Raw genomic sequence first — 27,480 nt, 5'->3', positions numbered from 1 at the left:
GAGATTTACTGTGAAAGTTTCTAAAATTCTTTAATACTTGTAGTATTTGCACCATAAACTTTCCATAATTCTATGTCATGGTAACAACAAACTACTCAGAGACCAAATGAAATGCTCCAAGGTGCCCAGGGGAGGCAACAGCCCCAGTTAGCAGACTGGAGGACTGAAGCCCTATCCCCAGCCTCACTCAGAAATTTATTAACCTAAGAGACATTGATAAGAGTGTGGTGGTTACGGGGGAAGAGGGGAAAGGGAGAGGGAAAGGGGGAGGGGGAGGGGCACAGAGAAAACTAGATAGAAGGTGACAGAGGGCAATCTGACTTTGGGTGATGGGTATGCAACAAATTGAAAGACAAGATAACCTGGACTTGTTATCTTTGAATATATGTATCCTGATTTATTGATGTCGCCCCATTAAAAAAATAAAATTAAAAAAAAAAAAAAGAAGTGTCTTTGTGACTAGCAGAGGTTTCCAAAAGCAGGAAAAGGAAGAGCTGGTGAGACTGTCGTGAGGATTTCAGCATGTGGCTGACACTCAGAGGGGTCTGCAGAGCCTGTAACAGCCAAAACGATGTCAAGTCATGAAGGAAGGACAATTGTGGGGGAACAGAAAGCAAGGAAGAAATCTTAAAGACTGGACATAAACTTAAAAGAAATCAAATCATAACCAAAAATTGCATAGAAAAAAAATGGAAGTAACATTAAATCATGTAGAATTCCTCACTAGAGCAGGAATCACTGAGGGAGATGCCACCACTTACAAAAAATAAATAAACTCCGTTTTTTTTTGCCAAAAAAAAAAAAAGAAAAAAGAAATTTATTAACCAGTACAAATAACTCAAGGAAGCAGACAGCAGAAGTTTTCAGGGGGTGAAGTAAAGTGCAAAGAACATACTACTTCCTAATCTCTGTTCTGAGAGCCTAAACAGTTCTGTTACTGACTCTCAATCCCACTGTTTTGCTGTTCCCAGCATGGGTCAGAGAGGCAGGCCCTGGACTCTCATCCGCTCAGGGCCTTCGCCCTAGGGAGCCTCGCTGTCCCTGATTGTTATTCTAACTCTGTATATTTTCAGAGCATATTCCTAAAATTCTAGAATTGTTTAATATTGTACATTGCATAAATATAAAAGACTCATATACTTACATTCAATTGGGTACTCCTAATAAAATCCAATATTGGCAAGATATGCTTCCCCATTGTCTCCATCTGTCTCACTATGTCTTCTCTGGTAAGCAGACCGAAGGGAGTTTTATGTTCTAAAAATTGTAACAATAAAATTTTATACTATTTTTTCCAGACTTCAATTTCAAAATGTTTTCCTTAGCAAGCTATAAACAGATATCTCAGTGTTAATAGATATGAAATCTTTAGTATAGAAACAAGTCCCATTGCTGGACCACATGCATAACAATAAAAGATCTATGAGGAATCAGGCAAAGGAGACATTGCCCTTCTGAGACTGTCATTTATTCACTGGGTTGTGTTTCCTGATTGAGAGATCTAAGAGACAGCCTATAACAATTCACCTCTCTCTGCAGAGTATGCTTTTCCTGAGTTAACAAATGTTATCATAAATGTGTCTGATTCTTGTCTTGTTCCTCCCAGGTATTATTCAATGTACAAATCCCAATGACTTTGTAGCTTAGAGCTGAGATAAACCTCAGAGGATACAATGCCAGATGAAACCAAATCCTTAATTATGTAGTTAGAGCTGAAGGAATAAATTCGACCTGGTCATGAATTCAGCCCACAAGTTTGAGACTTTCAACTCCCTGTGTGTAAGGTCGGTGAATAGTGGGGGATGGTCACGTGGGGAACCCAGACCTGCGAACTTTGGCTAGGACCGCCCACAACCAAGCTTGCCAAAAAAGCTTCGCAGGAACCCTTTGGAAAAAAGCGACCATCTGCCAGCCAGTGAGATTTCACCACGTCGTATTAGCCCGACTTCCCTAGAGGACCCCTTTAAATATCTCCCATGTGGTTTAATCCTGGCGACTTCCCTGGCCTCCATCTGGCCTCCATCTTTCTTCGGGGCCAGGGAACCTCGCCAGGTGAGATGCGCTCTGTACTCAATAAAGCCTTTTGTTATTCCACACTCTGTTGCTTCGGCCCCTTCCTTCCTTCTTGGCGGGGAAAAATACCTTACACTGTGAATATTTTAATTTATTTTTTTTTGAAGTTTCAACTATAATTATTGAATACCACTTAATTATAATACTCTTTAGAAAATCTAAGCTCTTGGTTAATTACATAAAAAAAGAGTGGAACTGATATTAATACAATAGCAGATAATTCAAGTGATTTAAGGTTGCCACTGGCTATATTTTTTATTACATAAAATAGTTTTGTTGCATAATTGTCTTCCCCATTTGCTTATTGATGATGATAAAACTTGTATTCTTTAAGTTACCTGTGAATAGACATTGGTGATAGTGCAGTTGGGTGAGATGACTGAGTGAGGAAGGATTTTGTTAGGTCTTGGGAGAAGCTTTCCTGGAACCAAAATTCCAGATATTAACTAACCCACAAGAGGATTAAAAGGAGTTAATTATAACCCAACAAATATTTTTGAGGTCCCAGGCCCTGCTATATGCTAGGCTTTATGATGAATAAGGCTTGAATAATGTGCAACTCCTGCCTTATAATACTATTGAAAGATAGTAAGTCCAAGTGATTTACCTGTAAATACTGGCAGCTTCCTACTTGCTACTTTTTCCAAAAATTTCCCATCTTCCTTGGTTTTGAACCCAAGAGTCAAGAGATATTGTTGGAGAGGAAAAGACAACCAGTTAATTGTCTGAGGCAACACGTGGAGTCCTTGAAGATCTGAAATAAAACGGAAGGAGAACTAAACACTTTGTTATCAAATTATTATTGTTTTCAGGATATATATATAACATATACATATACATATCATATTCATATTCAGGAGTTGTACCTGGGAAAAATAAGTACAAATGTTAAAGACACAAAGTAATAGTATTCATCAAAAGGTCAAATAGTTGATATATCAAGATTATATTTCATTATTAAATTTTTCTGAAAATATAAACATACACACAGTATCAGAATGGTCCCTTTTCCCCACATTCAAAATAATATAAAACTCAGGACCAGCTCCAGCCTTAATATTTTTCTCTGTTACTCTTTTCAAGAGAATTTGATTTTTTTGTTCATAGTTTGAAGTAAGAAGACAATGTTATATAAAAGGAAAATAAAATTACCAAGTGAGAATGAAAATATAAGGCTAATTAATTTAGTTACTGTCCTGCCTAGTTGTAAAAGGAAATTTGAAATGATAAAATACAGACTTTTGTAATTAAACTTGGAAATAATTCAAGTGCCATGAAAATGTTTCTAAAACAAACTCAGTTTTTAATGATCTTAAAAGCTAATATTTACTGAACCGTTATTCTACCTTCCTTGTTCTAAGTATTTTGTGTGCACTGCCTTTTTTTATACTTTTTAAAATTAATTTTAATCTATTGTGTTAACATGGATTCAAGTGTCCCACTCAATATAACACCCTCACCCCCCAACCATGTGCCCCCCCATTACACCCACTTTGCCCCCTTCCCCATAACTTCCCCCCTTCCCTCTGGGATTTGCTGTCCTGTTATCTGTATCTCTGTGTTATGTATATATAATTTCACTAATCCCTTCACCTTTTCTGATCCTGTCCCCTCATCCCCCTTCCCTCTGACAGCTGTCCCTCTGGTTCCTGTGACCCTGCCTCTGCCTCTATTCTGTTCCTCAGATCATCTTGTTCATTAGATTCCACATGTAAGTGAGATCATATGATTTTTTTTTTCTCTGCCTGGTTTATTTCACTTAGCATAATAATCTCCAGGTCCATTTATGCTGTCACAAAAGGTAAGGTTTCCTTCCTTTTTATGGCCATATAGTATTCCATTGTGTATATGTACCACTGCTTTTTAATCCACTCGTCCACTGACAGACACTTGGGCTGTTTCCAGATCTTGGCTATTGTAAACAATGTTGCAATAAACATGGGGGTGCATTTCTTCTTTTGAATCAATGGTTTGGGATTCTTAGGATATATTCCTGAAAGTGGGATAGCTGGGTCAAAAGGCAGTTCTATTTTTAATTTTTTGAGGAAATGCCTTATTGGTCTCCACAGTGGTTGCACAAGTCTTCATTCTCACCAGCAGTGCAGGAGAGTTCCCTTTTCTCCACATCCTCGCCAGCACTTATTCTGTGTTGTTTTGTTGATGAGCGCCATTCTGACTGGTGTGAGGTGGTATCTCATTGTTGTTTTAATTTGCATTTCCTGATGATTAGTGATGATGAACATTTTTTCATATACCTATTGGTCATCTGTATGTCTTCTTTGGAGAAGTGTCTATTTAGTCCCGCTGCCAATTTTTTATTTAGATGGTTTACCTCTCTGATATTGAGTTTTAGAAGTTCTTTATAAATTTTTGTTATTAACCCCTTATCAGACATATTGGCAAATATGTTCTCCCATTGTATGGGTTGTCTTTTTATTTTGTTAATGGTGTCTTTTGCTGTGCAAAAGCTTTTCATTTGATATAGTCCCATTTGTTTATTTTGTTCTTTATTTCACTTGCCCGTGGAGATATATTGGCAAAAGTATTGCTAAGAGAGATATTGGAGAGTTTACTGCATATGTTTTCTTTCAAGATGTTTATGGTTTCACAACTTACATTTAAGTCTTTTATCCATTTTGACTCTATTTTTGTGAATGGTGTAAATTTTTGCATGCACCAGTCCAATTTTCCCAACACCATTTATTAAAGAGACTGTCTTTATTCCATTGTATGCTCTTACCTCCTTTGTCAAATATCAATTGTGCATAAAGGTGTGGGTTTATTTCTGGATTCTCTGTTCTGTTCCATTACTCTGTGTGCTTGTTCTTATGCCAATACCAAGCTGTTTTGATTACAATGGCCTTGTAGTATACTTTGATATCAGGAAGTGTGATATCTCCCACTTTATTCTTTATTTTCAAGATTTCTGAAGCCATTCAGGCTCTTTTTTGGTTTCATATAAATTTTTGGAATATTTGTTCTATATCTTTGAAGTATGCCATTGGTATTTTTATTTTTTGTATTTTTCTGTAGTGAGAAGCAAGGAGGCAGAGAGACAGACTTCTGCACACACCCGACCAGGATCCATCCGGCATGCACACCAGAGGGCAATGCTCTGTCCATCTGAGACATTGCTCTGTTGCAACTGGGCCAGTCTAGCACCTGAGGCGGAGACCATGGGGCCTTACTCAGCGCCGGGGCCAACTTTGCTCCAATGGAGCCCTTGTGCAGGAGGGGATGAGAGAAACAGAGAGAAAGGAGAGGGAGAGGAGTGCAGAAACAGATGGGCACTTCTTCTGTATGTTCTGACTGGGAATCAAACCCAGGACTTCCACATGCCAGGCCAGCACTCTACCACTGAGCGAAATGGCCAGGGCCTAAATATTAATTTTATATCCTGCCACCTTGCCAAATTCATTTATCAGGTCTAGTAATTTTTTGACTGCGACCTTAGTGTTTTCTATGTACAGTATCATGTCATTGGCAAATAATGATTGTTTTACTTCTTCTTTTCCAATTTGGATGCATTTGATTTCTTCTTTTGGTCTGATGACTGTGGCTAAGACTTCCAGAACTATGTTGAATAAGAGTGGTGAAAGGGGGCACCCCTACCTTGTTCCTGATTCTGAGGGGATTGCTTTTAATTTTTGCCCATTGAGTATGATGTTGGCTGTCGGTTTGTCATAGATGGCCTTTATCATGTTAAGGTATGTTCCCTGTATTCCCACTTTGCTGGGAGTTTTGATCATAAATGGGTGCTGGATTTTATAAAATGCTTTTTCTGAATCTATTGATATAATCATGTGATTTTTATCCTTCCTTTTGTTTATGTGATAAATCACATTTATTGATTTGTGAATACTGGACCAGCCTTGCCTCCCTGAAATGAGTCCCACTTAACCATGATGTACGATCTTTTGATATATTGCTGGATCTGGTTTACTAATATTTTGTTGAGAATTTTAACATCTATGTTCATCAAGGATATTTTCCTATACTTTCCTTTCTTTGTCATGTCTTTACCTGGTTTTGGAATGAGGATAATGTTTGCCTCATAAAAGGAGCTTGGAAGTTATCCGTTCTCTTAAATTTTTTGAAATAGCTTGAGAAGGATAGGAGTTAGTTCTTGTTTGAATGTTTGTTAAAATTCACCTCTGATGCCAACGACCATGTCGTCATGTCTATGATTCCACGCTCAAGTCAACGACCCCACGCTCAAGGTGGTGAGCCTAGCTCAAGCCTGATGAGCCCGCACTCAAGCCAGCGACCTCGAGGTTTCAAACCTTGGTCATCTGCATCCCAGTTCCATGCTCTATCCACTGTACCACCACTTGGTCAGGCTGCTTGGTGTTATTTTGATAACTTTCAATTTCATTTATTGTAATCAATCTGTTTAGGTTTTCTGATTCTTCCAGATTAAGTTTTGGAAGATTGTATGTTTCTAGGAATTTATCCATTTCACCTAGATTGTCCAATATTTTGGCATGTAGATCTTTATAGTATTTTCTTACATTTTTTTTTTTGTATTTCTGTGGTATCAGTTGTTACTTCTCCACTTTCATTTTTAATTTATTTATTTGAGTCCTCTCTTTTTTTCTTGAGTCTGGTGAAAGGTTCATCAATCTTGTTTACCTTTTCAAAAAACCAGCTTTTGGTTTCATTGCTTGTTTTTTGTTTTTTGTTTTTTTTTAGCCTCTATGTCATTTATTTCTGCTCTTATCTTTATTACTTCCTTCCTTCTACTTCCTCTGCTCTTTACTTGTTGTTCTTTTTATAGTTCTTTTAGATGCTGGGTTAAGTGTTTATTGGAGCTTTTTCTTCTTAAGGTATGCCTGTAATGCTATAAACTTCTCTCTTAGGACAGCTGTGTTCCATAGATTTTGGTTTGTTGTATGTTCATTTCCATTTGTTTCAAGGAAATATTTCATTTTTCCTTGATATCATTGTTAACCCATTTATTATTTTATAACATGCTATTTAGCCTCCATGTGTTTGAATGTTTTTTAGTTTTTCTATTGTAGTTGATTTCTAGTTTCATGCCATGGTGATCAGAGAAGATGCTTGATATTATTTCAGTCTTAAATTTGTTGAGACTTGTACTGTGTCCTAACATGTGGTCTATCTTAGAGAATGTACCACGAGCACTTGAAAAGAATGTATATTCTGCTGCTTTGGAGTGAAAGGTTCTGAAGATATCAATTAAGTCCAGTTGATCTAGTGTGTGATTTAAGGCTGCTCTTTGTTTGTTAATTTTCTGTTGGGAGGATCTATCCATTGATGTTAGTGGGGTATTAAAATCCCGTACTTATAGTATTGCTGTTGATCTTGCCCTTTATATCCATCAAAATCTGCTTTATATATTTAGGTGCTCTTTTATTAGGGGCATATTTACAATAGTTAGAGCCTCATGTTGGATTGCTCCCTTTATCATAACGTAGTGACCATTTTTTTATCCTTTACTATAGCCTATGTTTTAAAGGTTATTTTTTCAGATATAAGTATTGCTACCCCAGCTTTTTTAAAATTGTCATTTGCATGAAATACTTTTTCCATCTCTTCATTTTCAGTTTATGTGGATCTTTTATTCTGAGGTGGGTCTCTTTTTCTTATTGATTTTAATTTATTGTGTTTACATAGATTCTAGTGTTACCCCAAATGCATTCCTCCCTCCCCCTTATTTGAGGCGGGTCCCTTGTAGACAGCATATGTACAAGTCAGCCATTGTTTGTAACCTGCCATGGGCTATCTGGAGCTCTGTTCCCTGTTTGTGTCTGCTTTTCCTGTGCCTAAGTAGTGTGGGAGGGGCCAACTTGTGTATAAGAATCAGCTTCCTCTTGCTTTGAGATGATAGCAGCTCCATAAAAGTCCCAAGTTCTGTAAGATTTGCCTCCACTTTTCAGCTGCTTCACCTCCTCTTCGAGGTGCCCTGTCTTCCCATAGTCTTCTGTAGAAAGACTCTAGTGTGGGCTCAGACTGGCCTCACTCCACCAACCCTCTACATGTTGCAAGCCTGGTGGGTTAGGGCAGCTGAGGTTGGGAATACAACATTAGTGGGACCCCCTACTTTAGGGGTCTTTTGGTCCCTACTACATGAGCCTAATCCCTCAGCCAATGCTAGATACTCAGATTTTATTTCTCCCCAGCAAGGTGAGCATAAGGTTCAGATCAAATGGGCCAACAGTCTTCTCTGTAGAAGTTCTTCCAGCTGGTGATACCCTGATTTCAGGGAGGGAGTCTGACAGAGTCCTCTCCTGGGGCTGACTTGCCCCACAGAATGTAGCTAAGCTCCTTGACCAGATCCAATAATAGCCTTACAAAGACCCATACTTTAAATGTCCATGCTCCAAGCCTCTCTCCCTTCCCCCCGTGGAATCTAGCCCAGCGGGGCAGGATATCCAGCAGTGGGGCTAGCTGACTGTAAAGTTCCATCCTATGCAATACACCTGAGCCAACGTGCTGGTGCTGATCACAGAGAGCTGAACTTGCCTCAGCTGGGCCCAGTGTGAGGAACCTTTCCTTAGGATACCCCACTAGGCAGGGTTTTTACATCCCAAACTGATGCTCTTCACAGCTGGTCACTGGATGTGCCATCCTTGGGCCTCCCTGGAGGGAACTCGGTACAAACAAGTGTGCCCGTGACTGGCCCTCAGCAACTTTCTTGGAGCCAAGCAATCCAGAGTTTGTGGCTGCCTCTGCTGGGCCCAGGTGCACATGGAAGTACTGAGCTGCATGAGTATGCTGGCTTTTACCCACACTGGGCCTGGGACAAGGTCCGCTTAGAAGGCCAAGTTCCCTTAGCCCTGTCTTCTACAGCCTCTGTTTGCTTGTTGGGCTCAACCACTGAAAAAAAAAGACCTCTGGTAGAGGCGAGAGCGTGGGATAATTCTGGGATTAGGAAGGGTGGTGGGTGTGGCCCTGCTTCTTGGCCCCAGGAGTCAATCTGTCCAGACTTTTTCATATACCTCAGTAGGGTATGGCCCCTGAGATCCAGAGGTGTGGACTTCTTGCAGACTAGACAGTTTCTACTGAGTCTCCTATGAGTAGGAAGCACCAGTCATAGACTTGGGAGCGTGTGGGGGAAAGCTCTAGCCTCAACACCAGAAAACTGAGTCACTGACATGCCCCCTGCTTCCTGGCTTCTCAGAATGACCCAGTCTCCATTGTTGGGGCTGGAGAGACTCCGGAGGGCAGGGCAGTTGCTTTTCCCCAGGCTGATGCAGCTCAGAGGGGACTGCTCCACCCAAGAAATATGGTGACTATGGTACTGGAGAATGACTCAGCACAGGGGTTCTTGTAGCTGTCCTCCACGGTGTCTCTCTCCCTGAGCCACCAACTTTACACTTTCCTCATGCAACCCTAGTTCTCTCCGCTGTCCCCTGGCGGAGTCCTGGATAAATGGCCATGAACAAGATTCTCTGTGCTGAGCCTTTAAGATGGAGCTTGTGTCTCCTAGAGCTCTTGTCCCTTTATTGCAGACAGAAACTTCGGCTCTCTTCACCACCAAATGCAATGATGGTGCCTTATATTGCTGGTGGCCGAGGCCAGGCCATTTCTCATTGAATTCAGGCAGATGGTAGAGAAACTGTGGAGCCAGAAAGCATAGGGCCATACCCATTTATTGATGGCTTGCAAAGACAGGCAAGCAAATAAACAACAAAAGGGAAAGAGCTCATAAACAAAGGAAAACAAGCTATTAGCAGTAAGGACAAGGGAGCAAGGAAAACTGCACCTCATGGTGGCAGGAGAGACATCTGGGAGAATCACCCCCCAGGGGAAGCACCCATAGCCTTATATAGGCTGTGCACACGTGCCTCTGCCACGTGCTCACATACTAATCAAGCAAAGGGCTTGCAGCTGGTAAACCCGCGAGCAAGCCTAACACAGCTCCCCACAGGTATCTTCTAGGCTCTGGGGCTCTAGGCTGGGGCACACAGACCAGGGCTGAGGACCTTCCCCTCTTAGGGTGACACTCCCTGCACAGAGAGTCCCTCCTGACCCTCAGCCGCAGCTTGCTTGCTTTTGGGATCTGGGCTGCCCTTTCTGCATCTCCACCCTTCCTAATAGTCTTCTTCTGATTTGTCCTTTCTTCTGTGATCCTTCGGTATAGACTCCTCTTTGTTTAGTCCAAGTTGGTTTTTCAAGATGATTGTTCTTAAATTAGGTTGTAATCCAAGTTAGTCCTGGGAGTTGGCAACTGGAATGTCCACCTACTCCATTGCCATCTTGGAATTTGCATTGCTTTTTTAAATCCTCTGGAAAACTTCACAAAATTGGTCACATTGTCCCCATTTTACAAATAGGAAGTTGAGATACGCAGATAGGAAGTGAACTGCCTAAGACGTGACTCCAGAGACCATAGGCCTAACGACACCAGCCTGGTTGCTTGTCCTGGGTTACTTCTGGAGCAGAACAAATGTTAGCCATAGGGTTTGTGGGGCAGTTGTGTTAGCTTTGCTTGTGGGGTTAACCAGCTGCAAGCACTCTGCTTGATTTGTACGTGAGTGCCTGTGTCTATGGCCTATATAAGGCTATGGGTGCTTGTGCTCAAGAGAGATGGGGGATTGCAGGTGCGCAGACTGCCTGCCTGCCACTGTGAGGGGCCATTTTGCTGTCTGCCTGAGAGGCGGTTTCCTCTACCTGTGTGCCTGTCCGCCGTTGTGAGGCTTTATTAAATGGAATGGCCCAACGCTTTCTGGTTCCGCAGTTTTTCTACCGTCTGCCCGAATCCAATGTGAACCTGCCTGGCCTCGGCCACTGGCATTACAGGGGTCTTGCAACATGTATTCACTTTATTCATTTTCATTCTGAGTAATAAGGCTTTGATTTACTGTAAAGAAAAACTTCTCAGATACAAGATGATGAAAAGATAGGTTAATGAACCTTCATTACTTAACACTGCCGGAAAGAGGAAAAGATGAAATTCCAAATACCCTTGAATTATAATTTAATTAAATGTCAATTTTTAATGTCAAACCAGAATTCAAATGGTAATGGTTCAAACAGAACCTTCACTATTAATCTGAAATATTTCTTTAAAAAATGGATACAGTAAACCAGGAGTGATTTTATTTACCCTCCCTGCACACCCTTCTTTAGTAGAAAACCCTCTGTTTAAACTAAAATTCATCAAGAAGCCCAATATTTAAAGCCAATAAAATTAGAGCTATTCCTTGGTTATAATTTGCTCTTCCATCTGATTTTGCTCCCTAACTCAGAAGGCCCAAGGACCTCTTGGCTATGTTGTTAATTCTGTTTGGCATCCTATGGGGAGGTCCTTGGCTTCCTGTGTAACTTGGGTTGTCCAGAGAGTCCCTGAATGGGTGAGGACAGGCTTTATGGCTGTTCTGACTTCCCAGAATATATCTAGCTTGTTTACTGAGTCTTCGGATCTCAGATACCCTGAAATCTGTCAGTACCAGAAAGGATTCACTCAGGGGGGATGCCTCTAAGACTTTTAGGTCTACACTGAAATGATCTTAGTGGTCCCAGGGTCCTGAATTTCAGAATAGATTAGGGTGTATTGTGCATGGGCTGGTGTTTGTAATGGGCTGCAGGAAGCATCTTGAGATTTAGCATTTTGGGTGCAGCTTTATTGCCAGAAACCTCTAGGTATTTGAGGGCTCTGTTATACTGTATAACCAATATAAAGGCTTGGAGAGGTTGGCATCTTCTTGCTCATAAATACTTGGTGGTTAAAGAGGAGACCAAATATTGACAGTGATTAAATCAATGAGAGAAACTAATGTCAGCATTATAGTTAATGTACTATAAAATAGGCTTGCAAAAGTAAAAGTATTTTCTGCTTATTTTGACCCTATATGTTTCATCCTATGTGTGTATAATTCATTATTAACTTCTAGTCAAAGTTTCAAAATGTGAGAGGTCCCTACATACATTCTGTTAAATTAAAAAATATATATATTCCTTGAAGTATCATTCTTATTACATTTGTATGCAAAGTGAACTGCATTTGTGTGACTATTTAGCCTACCAGGTGGTCTATGACCTAAAATGACAAAAAACTTACCAGATGTTGAATCTCATGTAACATTAATTTGAGTGCTAATTGTTCTCAATTTTATGCTCATAAACTTTTACTTACGTCCAAAAAGCCCTGTGTCTCTGTTGGATATGTAAGTTAACCGGATTATATTGTCCTTTGATAGAAAAAGTTGAATTGATTAAAAATGTCTTCTTTGTTCCTGTCATGTTAGAAGAAACTTTGGACAAATAAACCCTTTAATGCACTTCTTTACAATTTATCACAATTGGAGATGAAATTTAGATGACTATGACCAAATTTATTATTAAAAAGTCAGTTTGCAGGTATGATGCAGTTCCAAATTATTACCACGAGGGAAGCAGATGCTTTTAAAAAGAATATCATAGATAGATTGCAGATTAAATTTCTTACTGAAGCATAATATTTCAATTTGTTCTTTCAAATGAAAGATGTCTAACTCCACAAAAGAAGATAAAGTTTGCACTTTATTAAAACCTTTGATTGTACCACAGAAGGCTGTAACTGACCAGTTTTCAGGTCCCCAAGTCTTGCATGCTCTTTGACCTTCTGTACTTTTGTGTTCTTCCTCCTTCAAATCACTTCCTTGAAGTTCAGTAATGGTCTTTTCTCTTTCTTTCCTCTGTCTCTGCCTCCTGTCTCTGTCTCCAGTACACTCTCTTTATTTTTCTTTGTCTTTGTCTCCCCCTTTTTCCAACACACACATACATACTGGTTCCTGTTTCTCTCTTTCTCTTCCTGCCTTCTTGTTCAGTATTCTTCCAAGCTGTCTCTGACTCACTGATATGTTCTTTAAACATTCATTCTTGGGGGATTTCTCTGTTCTATGGCTTTAGCTATTACTTCTAACCAAACAATTGGGGATCAAAGCTATAATCTCATCTAAATATTGTCACCAAATTCTAACACAGCATTTCTAAATGCCAGTTGAGACACAGCTATTTGAAAAATAGCACTCAAACACAGCAAATATATTCCTTAAAAGTGATTTTTAAAATCTCCACAACTCCCTTTTCCCCCACTTTTCACCAATATGTTATAAGCTATTATTCACCCCAATTATTCTGGCTTAAAATTTTGAAGCCATTGTTGACTTTTCTTTCCTCTATTTTCTAACATTTAGTGAGACACAAAAACTAATTAAATCTGCATTATACTATATCTCATATTAACCCATTTCTTTGAATAATCATTGTCCACTCTGGTCAAATTTCTGATCACATAGCATTTGTATAACAGAAAAATTTCCCAAACACTATCACTGCTACTTGTATCATTTCATGCCAGTGTAGTTCCACACCATCACCCAATGAGTAATTCTGGAACACTGCCTTTTCCATTGTCACATCCATCCTCGGGAACTTCAGTGACTTCCTGGTATTCAAGGCTCTTACTTTGTGTGCATGTTTCACATTCTATACCTAGTTCCTATGTTTTCTCTAGTATAAATCTTATCTGTTGTGCTGATTTTACTACATTGTATCAGCCGGTGCTTATCCTGTTTCAGAATTTTTCTTTGCGCTCTTCTGCCCTGAAACACCTACATTTTCTCCCCATTTTTCATTTACTCAATAGATCACTATTCTTTTAGTCCCACCTTGTCCATGAAGGCTTTCTTGAATATTTTGTTACACCCTTTAAATTCTGAAAGAGCATCTATACCATCTATACTAGGGTAACTCTCCTAATACTTCATGAAGCTATGTCTTATTTCCCCAGGAAGCTCTAATCTCCTTGGAGATCACATCTTTAAGTTATGTTCATGCCCCAAGAACTTGGAGCTCAATCAACATTTGACTTGAATCTAAAAACTAACTTTTCCAAATCCCAAATTTTTAATGGTCCAAATAAAAATAGAACTTCAAAAAAATGAAAACTAATGAAATGTTCAGTGCTTCTGAGATATGATCTACTTCTCTGAAACTAAACTTAAAAGGGAATATCGCAGTCTTTGTTCATTTTTCAAAAATGTTAAGTGCTTTCTGTTCAATTTATGAAGGTTGAATGAGGTAAAATAATCTGTGTACAGATAACTCAATGGAGTAGATGTTGAAATAAACAGAGCAGCTTAGCTTGCATGAAAAAATAGTTTCAGATTCAGGTTGTACTTTTGCTGTAGCTAGTTCTCTGAGTAATATGGACTCTTAGTCACACACAAAAAACTGGATTAATAGAGAGAGTCTGGCTTAGTGAAACTGTCAGTAGCACCAGAAAAACATCTGCAAAACATGAAATATTGATTGTACAACAGCAGACTCATCTATATATATGATGGATAGCTTTATTTGTTAGGAAGTTAAATATCTGTAAAAGAAAATTTGAGCTCTCTAGAAGCAAAGATCAAAATGTAGGTGCCATTGTCACTGGCATTTTCTGTTTGATACGTCATCATAATCACATCCAGCAGATTGTAATGAACTTTACAAAGCAATTTTAAAAAAAATAAAAATCATAGATACTATAAATCTCTTAGTAATAGGCAAATTTGTTAGTGCTCCATTATCACCTTTTTCTAAATTTCACTTCCTTTTCATTTTCTGGTGTCTATGTCATTTCTCTGCCCTTCGTCCATAACAAAAATGTTCTGACATTTTGAGTTAGAACAAAATCTCATTTCTAAAGGTTCCAATTGTTCAATGTGAGATGGGACCATGTCAGTTTTACATGACTTCTTTTTACTAATCAGTTTTGGAGTTTAGCTTCTACAGCGCCTTCATAATGCCAACTTTGTCTTGTCTTCTTTACCAGTCATTTTCTGAATTTTATCTTATTCTCCTTCTAATGCCAATACTTCTATATTAAAAGTTATCCACAAATTACATCAGCAAGAAAATAGCAAAAGGCAGCAATTTTGCAGCTCAGTTATTATTTCTTCCCCGCCAATAAATAATATAAGTTTCTATTTTTAAGAACATTGACTGTATTTTTTAAAATAAATTTTTATTAATTTTAATGGGGTGACATTAATAAATCAGGGTACATATATTCAAAGAAAACATGTCCAGGTTATCTTGTCATTCAATTATGTTGCATACCCATCGCCCAGAGTCAGATTGTCCTCCATCACCCTCTATCTAGTTTTCTTTGTGCCCCTCCCCACTTCCCTTCTCCTCCTTCCCTCCAGCGTCCTCCCTCCCCCCACCCCTGGTAACCACCACATTCTTGTCCATGTCTCTTAGTCTCATTTTTATGTCCCACCAATGGATGGAATCATGTAGTTCTTGGTTTTTTCTGATTTACTTATTTCACTCCGTATAATGTTATCAAGATCCCACCGTTTTGTTGTAAATGATCCGATGTCATCATTTCTTATGGCTGAGTAGTATTCCATAGTATATATGTGCCACATCTTCTTTATTCAGTCATCTATTGAAGGGATTTTTGTTTGTTTCCATGTCTTGGCCACTGTGAACAATGCTGCAATGAACATGGGGCTGCATGTGTCTTTAGGTACCAGTGTTTTTGAGTTTTGGGAGTATATACCCAGTAGAGGGATTGCTGGGTCATATGGTATCTCTATTTTTAGTTTTTTGAGGAACCACCATACTTTCTTCCATAATGGCTGTACTACTTTACATTCCCACCAACAGTGGATGAGGGTTCCTTTTTCTCCACAGCCTCTCTAACACTTGCTATTACCTGTCTTGTTGATAATAGCTAATCTATCAGATGTGAGGTGGTATCTCATTGTAGTTTTGATTTGCATTTCTCTGATAACTAAAGAAGATGAGCATCTTTTCATATATCTGTTGGCCATTTGTATTTCTTCCTGGGAGAAGTGTCTGTTCATGTCCTCTTCCCATATTTTATTGGATTGTTTGTTTGTTTGTTGTTGAGTTTTATGAGTTCTTTGTATATTTTGGATAGTAGGCCCTTATCTGAGCTGTTGTTTGAAAATATCATCTCCCATTTAGTTGGCTGTCTGTTTATTTTGTTGTCAGTTTCTCTTGCTGTGCAAAATCTTCTTAGTCTGATGTAGTCCCATTCATTTATCTTTGCCTTCACTTCTCTTGCCTTTGGAGTCAAATTCATAAAATGCTCTTTAAAACCCAGGTCCATGAGTTTAGTACCTACGCTTTCTTCTATATACTTTATTGTTTCAGGTCTTATATTTAGGTCTTTGATCCATTTTGAATTAATTTTAGTACAAGGGGACAAACTGTAGTGAAGTTTCATTCTTTTGCATGTGGCTTTCCAGTTTCCCCAGCACCATTTGTTGAAGACGCTTTCTTTTCTCCATTGTGTGTTGTTGGCCCCTTTATCGAAAATTATTTGACCATATATGTATATGTGGTTTTATTTCTGGAATTTCTATTCTGTTTCATTGGTCTGAGTGTCAATTTTTCTGCCAATACTATGCTGTTTTGATTGTCGTGGCTCTATAATATAATTTGAAGTTAGGTATTATAATGCTGCCAGCTTCATTCTTTTTCCTTAGGATTGCTTTGGCTATTCAGGGTTTTTTATAGTTCCATATAAATCTGATGATTTTTTTATTCCATTTCTTTAAAATATGTAATTGGAATTTTGATGGGAATTGCATTAAATTTATATATTGCTTTGGGTAATATGGTCATTTTGATTGTATTTATTCTTTCTATCCAAGAACAGGGAATAATTTTCCATTTCATTATATCTTTTTCAATTTCCCTTAACAATGTTTTGTAGTTTTCGTTATATAGGTCCTTTACATTGTTTGTTATGTTTATTCCTAGGTATTTTATTTTTTTTGTTACAACCATGAAGGGGATTATTTTTTTGAGTTTGTTTTCTAATGTTTTGTTGTTGGCATATAGAAAGGCTCTGAACTTTTTTATATTAATTTTGTATTCTGTGACCTTACTGTATTGGTTTATTGTTTCTAGTAATCTTTTTGTGGAGTCTTTGGGGTTTTCGATGTATAGGATCATATCATCTGCAAAAAGTGAAACCTTTACTTCTTATTTTCTGATATGGATGCCTTTTATTTCTTTATCTGATTGCTCAGGCTAGAACTTTTAGCACCATGTTAAATAAGAGTAGAGAGAGTGGACAACTCTGTCTTGTTCCTGATTTAAGGGGGAAAGTCCTCAGTTTTATGCCATTTGATATGATGTTAGCTGATGTTTTATCATAGATGGCTTTTATCATGTTGAGATATTTTCCTTCTGTACGCATTAGGTTGAGTGTTTTATACATAAAATTGTGTTGTATTTTATTGAATGCCTTTCCTGCATCTATTGATAGGATCATGTGTTTTTGTTCTTTGTTTTATTGATATGGTGTATTATGTTAACCGTTTTATGTATGTTGAACCATCCTTGAGATTCTGGGATGAATCCCACTTGATCATGATGTATTTTCTTTTAATAGGCTGTTTTATTCGATTTGCTAGTATTTTGTTTAGTATTTTAGCATCTGTATTCATTAGAGATATTGGTCTGCAGTTTTCTTTTTTTGTGCTGTCCTTGCCAGGTTTTGGTATGAGGGTTTGTGTTGGCCTCATAAAATGTGTTTGGAAGTATTGCTTCTTCTTCAATTTTTTGGAAGACTTTGAGTAGAATAAGAACCAAGTCTTCTTTGAATGTTTGATAGAATTCACTAGTATAGCCAACTGGGCCTAGACTTTTATTTTTGGGGAGGTTTTTTAATAGTTTCTTTCTATTTCCTCCCTGCTTATTGGTCTGTTTAGGCTTTCTGCTTCTTCATGACTCAGTCTAGGAAGGTTGTATTGTTCTAGGAATTTATTCATTTCTTCTAGATTGTTGAATTTGGTGACATATAGTTTTCATAGTATTCTACAATAATTCTTTGTATATCTTTGATATCTGTGGTGATTTCTCCTCTTTCATTTTGGATTTTGATTATATAAGTCCTTTCTCTTTTTTTCTTGGTTAGTCTTGCCAAGGGTTTGTCAATTTTGTTGATCTTTTCAGAGAACCAGCTCCTTGTTCTATAAATTTTTTCCATAGTTTTTCTGTTCTCTATTTCATTTATTTCTGTTCTGATTTCTATTATCTCCTTTCTTCGGCTGGTTTTGGGTTGTCTTTGTTCTTCTTTTTCTAGTTCCTTAAGGTGTGAAGTTAAGTGGTTTACTTGGGCTCTCTCTTGTTGTTCATATAGGCCTGAAGTGATATGAACTTCCCTTTTATTACAGCTTTTGCTGCATCCCAGAGATTCTGATATGTCATATTTTCATTTGTCTGTATATATCTTTTGATCTCTGCGCTTATTTCTCCTTTTACCCACTCATTTTTTAAATGTATGTTGTTTAATTTCCACATTTTTGTGGGTTTTTCCCCCTTCTTTTGCAGTTGAATTCTAGTTTTATGGCTTTATGATCAGAAAATGTGCTTGATACAACTTCAATTTTTCTGAATTTGCTGTTGTTATTTTTGTGGTCCAACATATGATCAATTTTTAAGAATGTTCCATGTACACTAGAGAAAAATGTGTGCTCTGTCACTTTGGGATGAAATGTCCTGTAGATGTCTATCATATCCAATTGTTCTAGTGTTTCGTTGAAGGCCAATATTTCTTTATTGATTTTCTGTTTGGATGAATGATCTAGAGCCGTCAGTGGCGTATTGAGGTCTCCAAGTATAATTGTATTTTTGTCAGTTTTTGTTTTTAGGTCAGTCAGTAGCTGTCTTATATATTTTTGGTGCATATATATTAAAAAGTGTTATGTCTTCTTGATTCAGTGTCCCCTTTATCATTATGAAATGACCATTTTTGTCTCTGATTACTTTTGTTGTCTTGAAGTCAGCATTATTAGATATGAGTATTGCTATGCCTGCCTTTTTTTGGATGTTATTTGCTTGGAGTATTGTTTTTCAGCCTTTCACTTTGAATTTGTTTTTATCCTTGTTGCTTAGATGTGTTTCTTGTAGGCAGCATACAGTTGGATTTTGTTTTTTAATCCATTCTGCTACTCTGTGTCTTTTTATTGGTTAGTTTAATCCATTCACATTTAGTGTAATTATTGACACTTGAGAGTTCCCTATTGCCATTTTATATATTGCTTTCTGTTAGTTTGTATCTTGTTTATTTCTTTTCTTTTGTTTTTCTATCATTGTTTTTGTTTGGTTGTAATCCATACTTCTTTCCTCTGTAACTACCTTTTTTAAGTCATGTGCTTTTGTGGTGTTTTTTTCAGGGGTGGTTACTATTAAGTAATGAAAAGGGTACCTACCATTTTCATTATAGTATACTATCTTATGAGTGCTTCTGTACTCCATTGTCCTTTGCTACTGTTAATCTTTGTCGTCTCCCCTTTTTTTGTTTTTGATGTCATAGTTTAAATTTGGTTTTATTGTGTTCTTGGTGGAGCTTTTACTTGTGGTTTTTTTGTTTTTTTTTGTTCTTTGTATCTGGTAGGAAAACTACCTTTAGTATTTCCTGAAGTGGGGGTTTTCTGATGATAAATTCCCTAATCTTTTCTGTATCTGTGAATGTTTTATTTCTCCTTCATATTTGAAGGATAGCTTTGATGGGTATAGCATTCTTGGCTGGAAGTTCCTCTCTTTCATAACTTTAAATATTGGGGTCCACTCTCTTCTAGCTTGTAGAGTTTCTGTTGAGAAATCCAATGATAATCTAATAGGCCTTCTTTTATATGTTGTATTCTTCTTTTCCCTGGCTTCCTTGAGAACTTTTTCTTTGTCGTTGGTTTGTGCCAATTTCATTATGATGTGCCTTGGAGTAGGTTTGTTGGGGTTAAGAAAACTCGGTGTTCTGTTTGCTTCTTGAATTTGAGGCTTTAGTTCTTTCCACAGGCTTGGGAAGTTCTCATCTAATATTTGTTTGAATATGTTCTCCATTCCATTTTCTCTCTCCTCCTTCTGATATACCTATTATTCTTATGTTACTCTTTTTGGTCGAGTCAGACAGTTCCTATAGGGTTTTCTCATTTTTTTAAATTCTTGAGTCTCTCTCTTCTTCTCTCTGTTGTGCCTCAAGTTGCCTATGTCACTAATACTCTCTTCTATCTGGCCTGTTCTATTAGCTAAGCTTGTTACCTTGTTTTTCAGTTCATGAATTGAATTTTTCATCTGTGTTTTATTTTTTTTCATAGCTTCAATTTCCTTGGTAATATATTCTTTGTGTTCACTGAGTTGTTTTCTGAGCTCCCTAAATTGCCTTTCTGTGTTTTCTTGTATATCTCTGAGTATTTTTAGAATTTCTATTTTAAATTCTCTGTCATTTAACTCCAAGGTTTCCAATCTGTTGAATTTTTTTCTATAGATTTTTCCTCATCTATCTGTGCTACCTCTCTGTCTTTTGTATCCATGATATTCGATTTCCTTTTCCTTAATTGCATCTCAAGGTGCTTTTGTTAATAACACTAATGAGAATTAATAAAGAGTAAAAAGTAAAAAAAGGCAATAAAAATAATTTTAAAACGTATTATTATTTTTTTCTTTTTTCTTTTCTTCTTTGAGAAAATACCATGAAAACTGAAAATTATATTGTGCTAAATGGAACAAAAACTACCTATAATGAAGGGCCTGAGTTGAGGAGATGTGATGAAGGGACAAAAAGGAGATAGGGACCCACAAAATGCAAAAAAGGAAAAAATTTGGATCAAGAATAAAATAATTTGCTTATAAATGATGGTTGACTGAGAGATATAGTGAAAGGGATAGGAGGAAAACAAGAAAAAGAAAAAAAATACTATTGTATTAAGTGGAACAAAAACTACATAAAATGGAGAGCAGGTTTGGGAGGAATGCCTATGAGTTAAAAAGCAAAGTAAAAAGCATGCAAAATGCCACAAAGAAAAAATTTGAATCCAAAATAAAATAATTTGTTCATTAGTGTGGATCAAATGAGAGGAAAATTAAAGGAGAAAAGAAGAAACTAAGAGAGAGGGAGAAAAAAGTAAAAGGGAAAAAAGATAAAAAAGGAGAGAGTTAAGGGTTTTGGAGTATAACCCTCATAGAGAGAAAGAAAAAAGAAAAGATAAAAAAAGGGAAATGTAACATTTATGGGCAATGTAGTTCAATATGAAGAGAAAAGAATAAGACGAGCAGAGAATAAAAGGACCAAGGTGGAAGAAGAAAATAAAGATAAGATGGAAGAAACAAAAAAAAGTGTAAAAAGTCATAAAGACTGTGGATTATTCTTGATTTTGAGGAGTTATCTTCTTCCTTTTTCTTTCCTCTCTCTCTTCCTGGTCGTTGGCTCTGTACCCCAGGCTCTGCCCCTGTGGCATGCTTAGATAGAGATTTGCAGTTGATGTGTCTCTATGGCGATGTCATATATTAGGCCTCAGTCATGTTGGTAGTTGGGGCTTGTTAGCATTTGCAGGCTCCAACAATGGGAGAGTCCGTTTTCCCGGAGCCTCTCTCCTAGTCTCTTCTTCCTGAATTAGCAGCCTGATGATCCAGCTATGAGGTTGCAGCTGCCTCTGCCTGGAGAGTAAGAGGCTCAAAGAGTTGGCAGATCCCCACTCTATCCCCACTCAGCGCAGGGCTCTGGGTAAGGCTCTGTCAGTCAGAGCCTCCAGCGTAATCAGGCAGGGCTAGGAGCCAGTTGCTCTCAAGGTGTCTTTCTATGAGCCTCCAGGCATTTCCAGTATGCCTCAGAGCACTCTGTGGGACCACTCTCCCCAGGCTTTTTGCACTTTGTAACCTGTATTGGCTGGGAAGAAGATGCCCTAGTTGCTGCCTGCAGAACAAGAGGTCTTAAAAGCTGCCAAGTCCCTCTTTTTAGTGCACAGCCCTGAGTACAAAAGCTCTGCCAATCAGAACCACCAGCTTAAGCAGGTAGAGGGACATGTTGACTTCTGTTCAGTTCCCCAGGTATATCTAGTTAAATTTGCCTTAGCGTTCTGTGGGTTTGCTTTCTGCAGGCTTCTTCCTTGTTCAAAAGCCTACAGCTTAGCCTAACTTCTGCAGTGTTCTCTGAGGTTTGTTCTGTGGGAATGTGTTTTTCCCCCTGTATTGGCTGACAGGAAGTTGCCCCTGCCCCTATGTGCAGAGCAAGAGGCACTAAAAAATATCACATCTCTTGTCTTAGATTGCTGATCTGAGAGAGACATTGTCAACTAGAGCCACATAAGCCAGTTGGGCAGTGAGCAGACTATGGGTTAAGCTAATTTCAGTGGATCCGCAGATCTGCTCCAGAGACAGTTTGCAATCTGCCTGCACACCCCTTTCCCTAGCACTTCCATATTTTTTCTTCCCCGGGATGTTAGCCTGAATGGCTGGGTGACGCGCCCTACCTGCCCGGAGAAGTCTGGGTGTTGGAAAGTTCACTTTCGTGCGCTCTCTGCACGCTGTTTCTGGGGGAGCATGGACCACACTGAGACTCTGGTTGCAGCCCACGCAGAAGCATCTGACCCTGTCCCTCTGTCCAGGAACATGGGATCCCACGCCTGGGGTGCTAGGAAGAACCTCTCGCACACTGTCCACACTCGCTGACCAGAATATGGGGAGAGGAGGTAATGGCGGCCGCCGCTCACCTGCTTTTGCTGGGGTCTGGTGCTGGCATTGGCTCACATGGGTTGAGTTGCTGCTTGGCTTGAACGACTGTGCCCCAGCCTGGCTCCCTCCACGCTTCCAGCCCCCACTCTTTTTCAGTTCCAAGTGAAAGCAGCCTTGCTCAGGTTAGTGAGGACAGCGGAGTGTTCTGTTCTCCGTCTTATTTCCTTCAGGGTTGATTATATATTTAGCCAATGTTTCACCCAATCATACCTTCTTGTTCAGTGTCTGGGACTTCCATACTCTCCAGGGATAGATTTTTCTGTCTCTGGTTGAAGAACTTGTTGAAATTTTGGGGAGAGGTATCAGGAGCGCTCCTCATGGCGCCATTTCTCTGACGTCTGACAGTGTATTTTTATTTTTGTGTTTGATGTGGGAGAAAACTATGTATAATGAATCTTTGTATAATAAATTATATTTTCCCTTTGACCTTCACTGTAATTTCAGAATTATACATACAAGTGCAAAAACTTGGTTTTCATTTCTAAGATTCCTAATTTTCACTTTAGGCTGTTGGTCTACTTCTCCAAAACCAGTCTTTAATATTTTCTCTCATAACCTATATATAAACTTGTAAAAACAAAAAATTCTCACAGGATTTTTATGCAAGTTCATTTCCATTTCTCTTTAAGTTCTTATTGATTACAAAGTTTTATGTTTACTCAGTGGTGTTGTATTTATCCTAAAGAAGTTTCTTAATTCTATACCAACCAAAGTAGATTTTATATAAGGTGCTGCTATTGCCTTCAATGTTTATTAGACTCACAGCCAATGAAATAAATTAGAATTAACAAGAGAATGGGAAGGAAATGAGAAGGCAAAGTCAAGGGACTCATTCCAGTTGGGTGGAAAGTTTTTAATAATTAATTAAGAAATGAAGTGAATAAAGAAAACCTTGATAAGAGTAGTGGCTGGGGGGGGGGAAGTAAAGAACAGGGTTGGTCAAGGGACTCAGGAAAGAAGGGTGAAAATTCTTAAAGGTTGTTAAGAAATGGGAGAAATAAAATAATACAGAGAGACAAAGAGAATTGAAATGTAATAAATATATACAAAATGAAACTCAGAATGACTTAAATGTAAGAAAAAATTAGTAAACGTGTATAGGAGATAACTATAGATAAATACTGACTATGTAAAAACAATTATGTATCACTATAATAACTAACTTGGAAAATAAGGAAAAAAATCAAGTTGAATAAAAATATGGGATTTATATATTAGGGAGTTAATGTTAGTTAAAATATTCTAAGACCTGTATCTTGCTGAGTGATGATAATTATTAAAAATTTCAGTTCTGTTAAGATATCTTTGCACATTAAAATGTCAACCCCAATCCTTAAAAAATTGAAATATAATTTATAATTTGCAAACCTATAGATAGGAAAATTAAAGAAAAAAACAAACCCTTGAAGAATATAAAAGTAGGAACATGAAAAGGGAGAAATGTTACTGGAATAAAAAGCCCATAACATGGTAGAAATAAACTAAATCAGCAAAGTTTATTTAGCACTTACTATGTGCCAGGTACTATTTAAGCCAATGGGATATATGAGTTAAAAAAAATGAGCAAAAATTTCTGTGTTTCAGGAACTTAAATACTAACTAAAAACTCAAGCAAGTCAGGAATTGTTAGAAGACAAAGATTGACTAAATAAATAATTAAATAAATAAAAAATTCAATTACGTGTTATTTTTAACTGAATATCAAGTAAAAAGGCACAAAATATTGAAAGTAAAAGGGTGTGAAAATAAATACTAGAAAAATATTATTCAGAATAAAACTAGTGTTTTTATATTAATATGAAGCAAATATATTTTAATCCACAGAGCATTAAGGCCAAAGAGTGCAATTACATAATGACAATATACAGTTCATAAGGAAAATTTAACTATTTTAAAAGTGTATGCACTCTAAGTCAAAATTTAAAAAGTAAAATTGGCAAAATTATTAGAATAAATAAATCCACCACTATTATTGACTGTTTTAACATTTTTCTATATATTGAGTAATCAAGCAGTTAAAAATTAGCATATCCAAAAGATATGGGTAATTTTCAAGCTTAAGCTAATGGACACATGGAAAACATGCATATGACAATGAGAAAAATCAATTCTTCTCAAGCATTCTTGTAATGTTAATGAAAGTGAGCCATAAAACTAAGGCTTAAAAATTGCAGGAATTATTATAACTTTAAAGCATATTATGATTTAAAATATACTAAAGTTAGGTTTAAAATCATAACAAAAATAACTGAATATTTCTGTACCTTCAGGCATTAAGAGTGGCATATCTAGGTAAGCCATGGCTCAAAAAAGATTTCATTTAAATCTTACAAAGTATTTAAAAATAAAGTGAAGTGTTGTCTTTCCAAGTTTGTGGAATGCAACCAAAATCATTCTTGAAAATTTTTATTTTTTTTGAGAAATGATTTTTTAAACTTTTATTTTAGATTTTATTTATTCATTTTTTAGAGAGAGGAGAGAGAAAGAGACTGATAGAGAGAAAGAGAGAGAAGGAGCAGGAGCAGGAAGCAGCATCAACTCCTATATGTGCCTTGACCAGGCAAGCCCAGGGTTTTGAATAGGCGACCTCAGCATTCCAGGTTGACACATTATCCACTGCACCACTGTAGGTCGGGCTTGAAAAATTTTTAGTCTTTACTAAAAAAAGGGGAAGAGTTGAAATTAATAGCTCTGAATCCAATGAAGAGAACTAGATAATAACAGAATAAGTACCCAAAATGTAAAATTTTAAAAAATGTATATAAAAGAACAGAAAGTAATGGAATAAGAAAAAAAACAACACAGATATATAGTAGAGAGGATCAATAATGCTAAAATATCTAGCAAAATGGAGACGTCTTAACCTACTAAAGAATATTTTTCAAAACCTACAATAAACATTATATTAAATAGTAAAACTTTTAAATCTTTTGCTTTAGAATCTGAAACAATATGTACATGCTCACTGACACTTCCTCTATTCAACATTGTGTTAGGATTGTACTCAGAACAACAGAAAAAAAAGAATAAATGAATATCTTTATGTACTTGAGTGGGAGTGTATTCTTAAACAAGGCAAAGTCACAAGTCATTAAAATTTTCTAAAATGACATTACAATTTAAACTATAATTCATCAAAAGACAACATAGAAAAGACATGCCTCTCATTGGAATAAGATATAAAATTCTCCAATAAATCAATAACAAAGCTATTCAGAAAGCCAAATAAGCAAAGTACATGAACATATAACTTATAGGAATATATAAAGAGCAAAAATACCATTTTTATAAATCTGAAAAGTTTTGAGAACAATTTTGAATATCATTTAAGGAAATGTAGCCATGGGTTAATGAATGGCACAAGATATTCAACCTGATTCATAGGGAAATACGTATTTTTTAAAAACATGTGATGCCATTTCCTGTTCTGGATTCACAAAATTTTAAAAAGTCTGACAGTACTAGTAGATTGATGATGAAAGACATCAAAGCACTCTTGTACACTTGAATTTGGTGAAACAAAAAATCACTTTAATAAGCAACTTGGCAATGTATAACAAGTTAAAGATGTTTATGCTTAATGACTCAGAAATTAATTCTACTCCTTAATATATGCTTCAGAGAATTTCTTGTACATGTGCACAAGAAGATTATATAAAAATGTTCATACCACTTTTATTTGTAATAACAAAATAATGGAAATGTTTTTCTTGATGATTTAAATGACTAGTAATATTAGATTTAATATATATATTTAGGTAAATCATACAAACACTGAAGATAAATGAATTAGAGTTTATTGTATAAACATGAGTGAATCTTACAAGGGTAATTTTGAATAAAGAAACTTTGCATAAATATGCAAATAGTAAAAATAGTATTTCTATTTAATATTTTAAAACCTGGAGGACAATTCTATACCTATTTTAAGGTTACAGACAGGGTGGGGCAAAAGTAGGTTTACAGTTATTTGTACAGAAAATAATACAATAATTAATAAATAATAATACAAGAGTAAATCTGTGTTTTGCATACTCACAACTGTAAACCTACATTTGCCAAACCCTGTTTATGTATATACATGTACTATATAATAAAAGCACAAAGGTAGGTATAAGAGTGATAATCATTGGAAATTAAGAAAATTATTCCACCTATAATAGCATCAAAAACAATAAAATAATTAGGAATAAACTTAACTCAGCCAGTGAAAGACTTATGTACTGAAATTTATAAAACATTGTTGTAAGAAATTAAAGAGATGGAAAGACATTCTGTATTTATTGACTGGAAGACAATATTCAGATGTCAATAATACCTAAAGCAACCAAGAAATTCAATGCAATCTCTGTCAAAAACCCAACAGAGATTTTGCAGAAATAGAAAAGTCCACCCTAAAATTCATAAGGAATCTTAATGAACCCGAAGAGTCAAAACAATCTTGAAAAAGCACAAAATTAGAAATCTCACACTTGCTAATTTCAAAATTTATTACAAAGCTATGGTAATAAAAAAAAATAGTGGTACTAGAATAAAGACAGACATATAGACCAATGGACTAGAATAGAAATCCCAGAAATCAAATGATTTTGACAAGGATGCCAAATCATTCAATGAAGAAATGGCAGTCTTTACAATAAACAATTCTGAGAAAACTGGATATCCAGATGTAAAACACTTATCATACACCATATACAAAAATTAAATCTAGGTTAATTAAAGGCTTAAGTACAGGAGCTAAAACTATTGAAATTTTAGAAGAATACACAGGTGAAAACTTTTATGATGTTGGAATTGGCAATAATTTTTGAACATGACACCAAAAGCACAGATAACAAAAGAAAAATGTAGATATATTGGATGTCATCAAAACTTAAAACTTGTGCATCAAAGAACACTATCAACAGAGTGAGAAGG

General features: G+C 36.7%; 1 protein-coding gene across 1 annotated transcript in view; it reads right to left on the bottom strand.

Annotated features, from left to right (window-relative positions):
• Positions 1-27,480, bottom strand: part of SPATA16 (spermatogenesis associated 16) — a 287,397-nt gene that overhangs the window by 29,679 nt on the left and 230,238 nt on the right. The window contains exons 6-7 of the mRNA XM_066347709.1: positions 2,681-2,827; positions 1,145-1,257 (exon numbers count right to left, since the gene is read on the bottom strand). Coding sequence (XP_066203806.1) covers positions 1,145-1,257; positions 2,681-2,827 — 260 coding nt within the window. The remainder of the gene's footprint in view (positions 1-1,144; positions 1,258-2,680; positions 2,828-27,480) is intronic.

This window comes from Saccopteryx leptura, chromosome 8 (assembly GCF_036850995.1).
Source record: "Saccopteryx leptura isolate mSacLep1 chromosome 8, mSacLep1_pri_phased_curated, whole genome shotgun sequence".
Taxonomy (NCBI): Eukaryota; Metazoa; Chordata; class Mammalia; order Chiroptera; family Emballonuridae; genus Saccopteryx; species Saccopteryx leptura.
Note: the sequence above shows the minus strand (reverse complement) of the source record. Positions and strands in the feature narration are given on the sequence as shown.